The sequence below is a fragment of the Trichechus manatus genome, unplaced genomic scaffold (genome assembly GCF_000243295.1).
Source record: "Trichechus manatus latirostris isolate Lorelei unplaced genomic scaffold, TriManLat1.0 scaffold00016, whole genome shotgun sequence".
NCBI lineage: Eukaryota > Metazoa > Chordata > Mammalia > Sirenia > Trichechidae > Trichechus > Trichechus manatus.
The window spans coordinates 13,990,087-14,002,938 of NW_004443952.1; the positions used below are offsets into that span (position 1 = coordinate 13,990,087).

Here is a 12,852-nt window from a genome sequence, read left to right on the forward strand (position 1 = left end):
AAAGAGAACAACAAAAAGGAAATCAGGGAAACAATACCATTTATAATAGTCGCCCCTAAAAAAATAAACTACTTAGGAATAAATCTAACCAGGGACATGAAAGACCTATACAAAGAAAACTACAAAACACTACTGCAAGAAACCCAAAGGGATCTACATAAATGGAAAAATACACCATGCTCATGGATAGGTAGATTCAACATTGTGAAAATGTCAATTCTACCCAAAGCAATCTACAAATACAATGCAATTCCAATCCAAATAGCAACACCATTCTTTAAAGAGATGGAAAAATTAACCATTAACTTTATATGGAAAGGGAAGAGGCCTCAGAACAGTAAAGCACTATTGAAGAAGAAGAATAAAATAGGAGGACCTGCACTACCTGATCTCAGAACTTACTATACAACTACGGTAGTAAAAAATGCCTGGTACTGGTACAACGACAGATACACTGACCAACGGAACAGAATTGAGAACCCAGATGTAAATCCATCTACCTACAATCACCTGATCTTTGACAAGGGCCCAGAGTCCATCAAATGGGGAAAAGACAGTCTTTCTAACAAATGGTGCTGGCAAAACTGGATGTCCATCTGCAAAAAAAATGAAACAGAACCCATGCCTCACACCATACACAAAAACTAATTCAAAATGGACAAAAGACCTATGTATAACACCAAAAACTATAAAGATCATAGAAGAAAAAATAGTGTCCACACTAGAGGCCCTAATGTATGGCATTAATAGGATACAAACTATAACTAAGAATGCACTAACTCCAGAAGATAAACTAGATAACTGGGATCTTCTAAAAATTAAACACTTATGCTCATCAAAAGACTTCACCAAAAGAGTAAAAAGCGAACCCACGAACTGGGAAAAAATTTTTGGACATTACAAGTCAGACAAAGATCTAATCTCTAAAATCTACAAGAAAATCCAATGCCTCTACAACAAAAAGACAAATAATCCAATTAAAAAATGGGCAAAGGAAATGAACAGACACTTCAGCAAAGAAGACATTCAAGCGGCTAACAGACACATGAGGAAATGCTTGCAATCACTAGCCATTAGAGAAATGCAAATTAAAACCACAATGAGATGCCATCTCACCACCCCCATTACTGGCATGAATCAAAATAACAGAAAATAACAAATGCTGGAGAGGCTGTGGGAAGATTGGAACAACCATTTTGGAAAACAATATGGTGCTTCCTTAGAAAGCTAGAAATAGAAATACCATATGATCCAGCATCCCACTCCTAGGAATATATCCTAGAGAAATAAAAGCTGCCACACGAATAGACATATGTACACCCATGTACATTGCAGCACTGTTCACACTAGCAAAAAGATGGAAATAACCTAGATGCCCATCAACAGATGAATGGATAAACAAACTGTGGTATATACACACAATGGAGTATTATGCAACAATAAAGAGCAATGATGAATCTGCGAAGCATCTCACAACATTGATGAATCTGGAGGGCATTATGCTGAGTGAAATAAGTCAATCACAAAAGGACAAATACTGTATGAGACCACTACTATAAAAACTCATGAGAAGGTTTACGCACAAAAAGAAACAATTTTGTTGGTTACGAGGGAGGGGAAGGGTGGGGATGAAAAAAAACTAAATGACAATAGACAAGTGGTAACTTTGGTGAAGGGTAAGACAGTACACAATACTGGGGAAGCCCGCACAACTCATACCAGGAAAGGTCATGGAAGCTCCAAAGTCCCTGAGGGACCGAATTGCTGGGCTGAGGGCTGTGGGGACCATGGTCTCAGGGAACATCTAGCTCAAGAGGCATGACATAGTTTATAAAGAAAATGTTCTACATTCTACTTTGGTGAATAGCGTCTGGAGTCTTAAAAGCTTGTGAGCAGCCACCTAAGATACTCCACTGGTCTCACCCCATCGGGAGTAAGGGAGAATGAAGAAAACCAAAGACACAAGGGAAAGATTACTCCAAGGGACTAATGGACCACAACTACCACGGCCTCCACCAGACTGAGTCCAGCACAACTAGATAGTGTCCGGCTACCACCACTGACTGTTCTGACAGGGATCACAATAGAGGGTCCCAGACAGAGCTGGAGAAAAATGTAGAACAAAATTCTAACTCATAAAAAAAGAGCAGACTTACTGGCCTGACAGAGACTGGAGAAAATCCAAGAGTATGACCCCCGGACACCCTTTTAGCTCAGTAATGAAGTCATTCCTGAGGTTCACCCTTCAGCCAAAGATTAGACAGGCCCATAAAACAAAATGAGACTAAAGAGGCACACCAGCCCAGGGGCAAGGACTAGAAGGCAGGAGAGAACAAGAAAGCCGGTAATAGCGAACGGAAGCTGAGAAGGGAGAGTTTTGACATGTTGTGGGGTTGGTAACCAATGTCACATAACAACATGTGAACTAATTGTTTAATGAGAAGCTAGTTTGTTCTGTAAACCTTCTAAAGTACAATAATAAATAAATAAATAAAAAGGGCAAAAAAAAAAAAAAAAGGCGGGGGGAAGCTGGTTGAAGGAGTTCTCTGCATTATCTCTGCAACTTTTCTGTAAATCTAAAATTATTCCCAAAAAAATTTATTAAAAAAATAAAATTCTTGTTTTGGAGGCATTGAGTTTCTGTCAAAAGTGACAGAATATTTTGGGAAAGGACAGCGACAGTGGCGGCACAATACGAAAAATGTAAACGATGTTGTTGAATTATAAATGTGAAAGTTGTGCTGGTCAGTGTTCTAGTGTGTATGTTTTTACAATAAAATTCTCTGGTACAGAATCCCAACTCCATCACATACTGTGTGTAACCTTAATTATTTAAACTCCCTACGCTCCAGTTTCTTCTCTGGGGATATGAACATGGGGATAGAGTATGAAAGGCATTTAGCCTTGTCCGACATGGTAAGTGCTCAGTAAATGTTAGCTATGATTATTATCCGCACAGTCTACAAACTGCTTTACAGGTTGTGGTGGACATGGAGACCACTGCCCAGATACTCCTTCATGGAAGGACTTGCTGCCTAGGTCACAGAAATTCATGAGGCCTAAGCCAGCTCTCCTGAGGTTAGCAAAAATCTGCGATTGCTCAGAATTGCATTGTGTAGCTCAATGTGCTTTGTGAAGTCCAAAAAACAAAAAAAGGAGGGGCGAGTGGGGGGAGAAGGGCACTGGGCGATTGCAAAAGCATTCCCGGCCACAGAAGGCCCTTTGGAAACATCTCTGGTTCACTTCCACCTGGCACCTCTGGGCTGCAGGAGCCTCTGGTTGAAGAACCCACATGGTCCAGTGAGGGCCACTGCTCCAGCTGGAAGTTAGCACCTGGGTTGGGTCTGGGCCACACAGTAGGAAGCAGGGAGCAACAGGGCTGGTGTCACAGTCCAGCCAGAGGACCCTGCTAGTAACCTCATGCCTGCCTCACAGCCCCTTGGAGGGACTGGAAATCCAGTCCTCTGGCTATGTGAGCTTGTCTGCCTTGTGTGGACTGGTTTTGAAGGTGAACAGGCTGATTCTTCTAAAGGGAGAGTGGGCCCACCGCCTCCAATTTACAGTACTATTAATCTGAGGGAGAAAAAAAAAAAATCCATCTGACTCCAAATCATGAGCTTTCCCCATAGCCCTCACCCAGGCATGTTGTAGGAGGGAGAAGGTCCAAGGCCATCTCAGATACCTGAAGAAGTCCCACCGTTTCCCCCATCCAACATGTATATACACAGCAAATTGGCATAAAAAGGGGCTCAGAAAGGCTTGCTGTCAAGTAGTTTCCATCCTCTTTCAGCTTTCTAGTTACAAGAACTTGGGCATGTGGCTCACCCTCTCTGAGCCTCAGTTCCTCATCTGCATGGCACTTCTTACCAAAAACACGAACTATGGAGAAACCCCAAGGAAGTTTTGTTCGTGTGGGTTATATCTATCAATATCTACTCGATTAGACATTAAAACTAAGAAACTTTCAGTGTTTATTAATTTATTTAAAATAATAATAAACCCATTATGTGTGAAAATAAAAAAATATAAAAAGATTTTCAAAAAAGTGAGAAAAGTGGTATTTAATTTTTGCAAATCCCTTAGTTTGGTTTAATAGCAGACAGCTGGATTCTCACATCTTTTTTTCATCTGCTGTTATCACAGCCTCAGGAAATCCCACTATACACCTATGAGAGAATGGGAGTGAAAAAGGCAAGCAAAGCCTTACTTAGTCTATGAAAATGGTTTTGACCCCATAGACATCCTGAAGTGCTCCTCACACCACATTTTAAGAATTGCTGGTCTAGCAATAACCATGCAAATTACCAGAGGAACAAAGTCCCGCCAAAATAGCAAGGAGGGGGTAAAAAAAATCAGGAAGGACAGAGACTGAGCTCAGGGAACATGAAGGGGCAGGGACAAGAGGGAAGAAGAGTCACTTAGGGTGACTCTGGAGCCAAAATCAATTTAGGTTTGCCTCCTCGCTCTGCCACTCAGCAGCTGTGTAGCTTTGGGTACACTGGCCCTCTCTGACCTCAGTTTACTCACCTGTAAAATGGCAGTAATGCCTAGTATAAGCACTTAGCACAAGGTGAAATGCCCGGGGTTTTAAACGTTAGCTCCCTTCTCCTGGACCAAAAGAAGACTTTATGAAGACAGTAGCATTTGTTCAGTAGCTGGAGATACATGTGAGTCTGTGGTACACTGTTTTTGCTTCTATACAATGCATGGATCAGACAGGAACCCCAACTGCACATACACCTTGAAAACTCTGGTATATTAGCACAACTGCTAAACAAGCAATCTTATATTAGCACAGCTGCCAAACAAGGAATCTCAAATTTAGGTTGCATTAATAGAGGTTTATCATCCACAGAGTAAGGAAGGTGAGATTTTCCTTTTAGTCCATACTGCTCAGGATGTCCCTGAAGTATTGTGCTCATCAGGATGGATAAGTGACTTGACACAACTGATTCCAAATAAGATTTTCCTAGCGTGGAGAGGACTTGGCCTGGAGGTAGAAGGTGGTCATGGAGAGACACAATCACTATCCTTAAAGACCTGAAGGGCTGATACAGGGAAAAGGGATTAAATTGGCTCATTGTGGCTCCCAGAAGTGAACTAGGGCCTGGGATGGTCTATGGAGAGGGGCAGAGAGGAGCTTGCTTGACTTGGGAAATTTCCACCACTGGAGTGTCTGAAATCTACGGAGTTGAGCCGGCAGTAGTGAGCATCATGTCACTGGAAGTATTCAAGTGAAGGTTGCCTGGAGATCACCCATGAAGGAGGTACTGGGATTCATCACTGGATGACACCCAGAGGCCCTTCCAAAATCTCAGTCCCTCCCTGGACTCTGGCAGGTTGAAAGGCTGTCAGAGGAAATCAAAGGAAAACATCAAGAGAAAGATGGTCCCTTGAGATGGCTGAAAGGAGCAATGGGGCATTTTCTTAGGCAGGTTTGCCACGCTCTCTGCCAAATTTGAGCTGGAGGAGAGAGGTTGCCAATTCCTTGGTCTAGAAACTGAGAGGCAAATTCAGGTTGCTCAGAAACAGTTCATAGAGTAAAACTTTCTGTTCCTGAAACATCAGATGTTTGAGCCTTCTGCCTACCAGCTTCCTAGAAACACCACGGGGTAATGTTGAAGCAGGAAGGACAAAGGCCCCCTTTAAGGTCAAAAAGGCTCACTAGGTACTACTGAAAAGTCATCCGTACTCCCAGCCCTCACGGCAAACTTCTCTTTGATTTGGAGAAATGCACAGTCAGTCAGCAACCACATCAAAAAACAAACCTAGCCTAAACCTGCTCTCCACTAGGTTCTCCATCCATTCTCTCACTTGAGCCCCACCAGCAACCAATGGGGTCAGCATCAATTGCGTTATCTTATAGACGAGAAAACCAGAGCACAAAGGTAGTGACTTGTCTGGGTCACTCAGCTGATAAGGGATGTGAAGATACCACTAGGCCTGATTGACTCCAAGCCCTGACCCCTCAGCACAGGTCTCTAGGGAATGCATCTTGCCCTGCTATTCATTTGGAATGTGTCAACAGAATCCCACAGTTCCCACAACCAGCCAGCTCACAGAATTACAGTCAGGTCTTTCAGAATCTGGTGCAAAGGCTCCTGAGGCCAAGGAAAGAAAAACTGAGCAGCCCTTGGGATGTTGTTCATTGTTCAACTTTTTAATTGGCTTTTTGAACTGAAGAGGTGGCAGAAAGATAAGGAGATGGCCTAGAACCCCAGGAAAGATGACAAAAGTTCCCCCAAACTATTTTTTCACTGTCCATTTATCCATCCAATATTGACTCGGCGTCTCCTTTTGTCAGGCCCTTCACTAGGTTCTGGGGATACAGAAATGTAAGGCACAGCCCTTTACTTCAAAGAGCTCACCAAGTGTTCCCTCATTCCTTAAATACAGACAAATACAGACGATTCTCATTCAGGGTATTCACTTCTGTGTCAGAGTCTCACAAACTGCTGAGGGAACAAAGTTATCAATAACCAGATCCAGTATCCACATCAAACATTCCTTGAGCTTTAAGGTGACAATTCAATTGGCAGTAACCAGCTCTGGTTAAGTGCAGAAGACCATCAACAGGTAGGAAGCCCATCTAGAGAGCTAATAGAAGTGTAGAATAGTTTCCTAATCTTTTTATCATGGCAAGCACAATACTTGTGCAGCACAGTGGGGAAAAGACAAGGCTGCTTGGGGTCTAGCGTTGAGAGCCCAGGTTCTCCAATCACCCTAAAGCCCACCTCATGGGCTGGGTAGGGTCACTATCTAAACATCTATATCCCATTCTAAGCAGGATTGCGATAGTCTGACAGGAAAGTGAGTGCCTAGATCAAAGGCAACAAAAATGTAAAATTGTTTGAGACATAAGGCAGAAGTCTGGGATGACTGTTTTCTAATTTGTGCTCACAGTATCTCAAGTTCAATGACACAGTCTATGTCTCTATTTATTTTGGCATTCACAGTACCACATACATGAAGCAAACTTATCACTGACATTTCTTTGGCCCTCCCAGCTGCCTCTTCTCAGTTACAACTCTACCTGAGGCACATGGCTTTCCAAATCATGATAGGAAAGGCCCTTTACAAGTTCTGTCACCTAATCAATGCTGAACTAACGCTGGAGGAGGACAAAGATAGATTTACTAGGCAACTACCACAGCATTTCAGGCAAGAAATGGTGAGGGCCAGAACAATGGATGACAGTGGAAATCAAGAGAACATGGTTTGAAGCGTAACCAACAGACTCAGTAAGCACCAGGTTTCGGGTGTAAGGTTGAGTCGACAACCCACTTTAAGACACCAAGTGAAAGGTGACTCTGCAATCACAAGACCCACCTTGAAACCATGTTTTTTAATTACTAACGCATGCAGCAAAACCTGACCCAAGGAAGTTGAGTTTACTTTGTGTAAATATTACACAGCTGCAGAAATCTTAACATTTGATAACAGGCTGCATGCAGCGCAGGATCCCATTTGGCATGATACGAAATTCAGTAAATGCTTTGCTTTACATTTACAAAATCTGCAAATTTTTTAAGTATAAAACATGGATCCAAGGTTTCAGATGGGGGATTTTGGATTTACTACTCTGATACATAAAGACTAAAAGAACATGTTTTACTGAAGGAAAATGAAATTCTGCTTGTTTTAAGATATGCGCTGGCAGCCAGGATACAAATACAAATAGGAATCACTGTAAGACTTCCTCCACGTGACTTAATCTAAAAAGAAAGGGCAAAGCAGTTTCTCTTTTGTATCTAGCACCTTTTCATTTTGTGTATTTTAGATGAGAAGCAACCATTTCTCCATTTGATAAATCCTGGAAACTGACTAAATGTTTCTAAATCGGTAGGCTGACCAAAATTTTTCAGAAATCATGTAAACACCTTTTCTGTACATCACGAACAAGACCACGCGATTGCTGTTAAGCTGCAGTCATACCCACACAAGATCCCTTCATCCACTTGCCTCTCCCTCTCGAGGTCTGACATGAAGAAAGGTTGTCATCACTGATGTTTCTTTAGTCCTCTCCACGGTGACAATCCTACTTGAGGCATCTTCCTTTCAAAATCTAACCACATGACAGGAAATGTCTTTCACAGTCATCACTGTCCCTGCAATGCCCCCAACACTGCAGTGCTTCTTCCTAGCAAGCTCAAGCCTTTGCCCCCTGCCTCCTTACCCCTCCCCCTCCCCCAACTACATGCACATAGCCTTGGAAATTACCCTGTCACCCAACAGTTTCAACTGTTGTTTCCTCCTCCTAGGGCTCCACTCACTCTCTTCTTCCAGTTGTTAAGATGCTTCCTCCAGTTACCCCTACTCTGATCCCAGGGCCCAAGAGTCCCAAATGCATTAATCTGATTTTTTTGGCAGGTGTGGAGGCTCATGCATCACTATGCTCACTTCTCAATTTCATTATCTTACTGTAAGAGCAAGTGTAGCAACGAGAAAGAATAATTTCAACGTGGTAATTACACACATGCTGGACTAGCACATCAGGCACAGTGCTGCTCCTTTTGCAGTGGTGATATCACTCCTCTGGAAAGATCTGTATGGTTATATGGGAACCAAATTGAAGCTAAGAGTTAAGTCAACAGTTTAAAAACCATTTATGGACATTGAAATTTGAATTGTAACTTCTACATTACAAAATAATTTTGATTTTTTTAACCATTTAAAAATGTAAAAACTATTTTACGCTCATGGACCATACAGCAGGCAGTGAGCCAGATTTGGCTCCCAGGGCTGTATCACTGTAGTTTGCCAGCCTGGCACTGAAGAGCAAAGTGAAACAAAATGGACAAAAGAGGACAGCTGAAAGGACATGGTGACCACAGCCTCATGGCTAGGAAACCCATCAAAACAGACTCGGCCGGGAAGTATCCATTCCTTGAAATTGCTTATTTTGAGTATTTTGTAGTGGTTTTAGGCTGCTGAAACAAGAAGTGTGGGGAAAATGGGAATTCTACTGTAATCTCTAATAGTCCTCCACTTGGCAACCATGAACCTTAACTCACTTTTGTCAAGTATCCCATCTCTGTGTTGACTTAGAAACAAACTATACACGAAGATATGGAGACCCAATAAAACTGATCTAGTGCCTGGCTTATTACATGCTACATTTACCAATTACTGAAGAAAACAGAAGTGATTATGGCATTGTCAACTTTTTAATCTAAAATTCTATGTGGCACATTTAAAAAATGAGAAATGCAATCTTGGATGTATTGAAAATATTTTATAATCAATTCTCTAGGATCTTAGCCATCTAGTACAGGAGAAAAATTATGTGGTGGAACACTTTAGTAATTTTAAACAGTGAAAGAAATATTTGACTAGAGGATGGCAGAAGAATTTAACAAATATAAACTGAGGCTTCCTCACATTTTCCATAGAGCAACTATAACAATAAAAACATTTCAAGAAATATAGATGGCAGAATACCTAAAATGTCAAAATCTGAAGTCAAAGAGCCACTTACATTAGGAGACTTGGCAAAATGGTTTGTAAATTAAAAAGTTAACAGCAAAAGATCACAAAAAGCCTACTTTTTTTATAGCGTCTTTAAGTCTATCAGGAAACAGAAAAACAAGGTAAAGGATGGCCAAAACTTGGCCTGAGCTGTCTTCAGATAATTATCAATTCCACTATTTGTAGTTTCGTTGTCCAAGGACAAGAGCTCCATGCCACCATCTTCTGCTGTCATGTTCCAGAAAAAAGAGGCGGCTGCTGCTTTGTTTTTTCTTCAGATTTCTGATATGCTCTAAGCAATAAGGGAGCACACAGAATGTAGTAACATAAATGAGCATTCCGTTATCTGAACAGAAATGGCACCCCTCTCCCCACCTCATTACTCTGCCTTGAAAGATGAACATATTTACGGATTCTCATTTTATTCTCCTGAGACATTATGCATAATCCATTATAAAACATACAGGTAGTACAAAGTCCAAAGGCTTATCATGTTTATGGAGTAAGTACATGAAAATTAAACTACATGATAACACTGTGGGGAAAAATTATGGTTTCATTCATTTTCATTAAGTGACAGGTTACGAGTGCATGACGTAAAAGCTGAAAAATCATCACCAAACTGTGCTAAGAACATTGCAATATTATGCAGGGAAAAATCTGTGCAAATTCATCTTCTTACTCAGTATCAGATGGTAGGGGAAAAAAATTATTTCTTTAAATACTCTTGTTTATATTCAGATATAACAGATTTAAAAAACTGAACGAGTACACAACTGCCCCCTATTAATGATCAAATAACAATACCAATGAAGGAGAATCAAAAGGAAAAAAAAACAGATTTTTTTAAAAAAATCCAAATAAAAACCAACACTGCTATTAAGATTTTTCTTTTAATATGCCATATCTTGATTGCATATTTTCCAAAGTACTTTTCCAGCCACATCTCCCAACCCTTCTGAAAGATTTCATCAGTCTTTCCAATGCAATAAAAGATGCTGGGTATAGTTTCACCCACCTTCTCTTTTTGAGAGTAACATAATACTAATGACTTTAACGGCCACATATTCTTATCTAATAAAGAAAACATTTATAAATATCAGAAACCTAGTTTTGAAACATTATGCATCAAATTTATTACCGAATCAGCATTTTGTGGGTTTTAAAAAAAGACAGCAGTCTGCACTCACAGCTTGCTGATAAACACATTTGTGCTGAAGAAGGGGGTGAGGGAGAGTGAGTGTTGCATTTCTCCACTGGCCCCAAAAGTGCTCTTTCACAAAGGGATACATCAAAAGCAAATACGCAACGGTTGTTTTAAAACTTTTACTGCAATATAACAATGAAGTAAACAGTCCTACCAATTTTTCCCCTAAACGAAAAAATGTAAACAGGAAAATAACTCTGCCTATACTTGTACAGCTTCTCAAATTATGTTAGAAGGGTCACACATTCAATGATCAAAAAATTTTAAAATAGCAGTAATTATTTTCATTTTAAGAAAAGGTTCCCCTTCTCCCTCCCCACCCCCAAGTATTTCACATGAAAGAATGGGCTTCCTTACACATTAATTTTATAGTTATTTGAAGCAGCAACAATAACCATCAATAATTTGACATTTCTGTTTACAGTTGCTCCAAAAAATTTTTCCAATTTCACAAAGCCATTATCCAGTGTTGCCATGAAATAAAAGACTGTAGATTCTAGGTAGCAAAGATTCTTTCTGAAACCAATGTTAAGTCAAAGAAATACAAAGCAGGGCATTACACTAAATTTCTGGATCTATTACACTAAAAAGAGTGAAACCTAGGAAAAGTTACCTACTGTTTTATAGAAGAAATAAAGACCTGCAAAAGCTGATTTTTGGTTGTTTAATATTTTACACACTGTGTGGATCTGCGGCATCTGCTAATTTAAGCAGACATGCACTGTATTTATCCCTGCCCTATATCCTATATCCCTCCCTCCCCACCCCCAACAATCTACTACCTTATACCAAGTATTGTGGATATGAGCCCAAATCCTCCCAGACAATCCAGTGAACAAAGTTAGTGTAATGCACTGGTGTGAAGTGTGAAATAAAAAAAAGTCCCTTTCAATCTTCATCGAAGTTTTGCTGAAGAAGAAAATTGGCAGCCAAATTCTCATTCTTCTCACAAGCAAAATATGCTTGTATCACAAGTCCTTCAGGAAATCCTAATGCCTTTAACTGGAAAACAAAAAGAAAAAATATATAAATTCAACCCATCAATTACGGCACATTTCACTTCGTTTACCTATTATGGATCCCAGCATAGCACTACTAACAGATCATACCTGAAAACATACAAGAGACACTAAAAAAACTCTTGAGAATTTTACACAAATTCATCCCCATCTGAATATGGATAAGTATTGTCCTAGGACCTCTCCTTTAACAATTACAAGTCTTTGTTCTTATCACATAAACAGATTAACGGTTACTATGCTAACAGTCTTTGACAGTAACACTAAAATTTAGTTGCCAAGGCAATTCAATAAGGAAAGAATAGTCTTCAACAGATGGCTGAGACAAGTGGATATCCACATGCAAAAGAATGAAGCCGGACCCCCAACACCTCACACAATATACAGAAATTAACTCAAAATGGACATAGATCTAAATGTAAGAGCTAAAACTATAAAGTTCTTAGCGGAAAACATAGGCGTAAATCTTCATGACCTTTGATTAGTAATGATTTCTTTGACATGACACTTTCAAAGGCACCAACAAAGAAAGAACAGATAAATTGAACTTCATTAAAACCAAAAACTTTTGTACATCAAAGTACTTTATCAAATAAATGAAGAGACAACCTTCAGAATGGAAGAAAATATTTGTCAACCATATATGATAAGTATTTAATATTCAGAATATATAAAGAACTCTTACAACAATGAAACACAAACAACTTTAAAACGGGCAAAGGAACTGAACAGACATTTCTCTAAAGAAGATACTCAAATGGACAATAACCAAAACCAAACCTGCTGCCATTGAGTCCACTCCAACTCATAAGCGCACACGCAAAGATGTTCAACATCATTAGTCATTAAAAAAATACAAATCAAAACCATAATGAGATACCACTTCACAACAAAATAACAAGTGTTGACAAGGACGTAGAACCCTAGTGTGTTGCTGGTGGGAATGTAAAATGGCGCAGCCACTGTGGAAAACAGTTTGGTGGTTCCTCAAAAAGTTAAATATAGGATTACCACGTGACCCAGAAATCCCACTCCTAAGTATATACCCAAAAGACCTGAAAGCAGAGACTCAAAAAGACAGCACATCATTATTCACTGCAGCATTATTTACAATAGTCAAAAGGTGGAAACAACCTAAGCGTACATCAATAGATGAAT

General features: G+C 40.0%; 1 protein-coding gene across 1 annotated transcript in view; it reads right to left on the reverse strand.

Moving 5' to 3' along the window:
- Positions 1–9,873: 9,873 nt before the first annotated feature.
- RAD23B (RAD23 homolog B, nucleotide excision repair protein) overlaps positions 9,874–12,852 on the reverse strand; it is a 50,222-nt gene continuing 47,243 nt past the window's right edge. Inside the window, exon 10 of the mRNA XM_004372194.3 lies at positions 9,874–11,677. Within this exon, the coding sequence (XP_004372251.1) occupies positions 11,564–11,677 (114 nt within the window). The 3' untranslated portion in view covers positions 9,874–11,563. The remainder of the gene's footprint in view (positions 11,678–12,852) is intronic.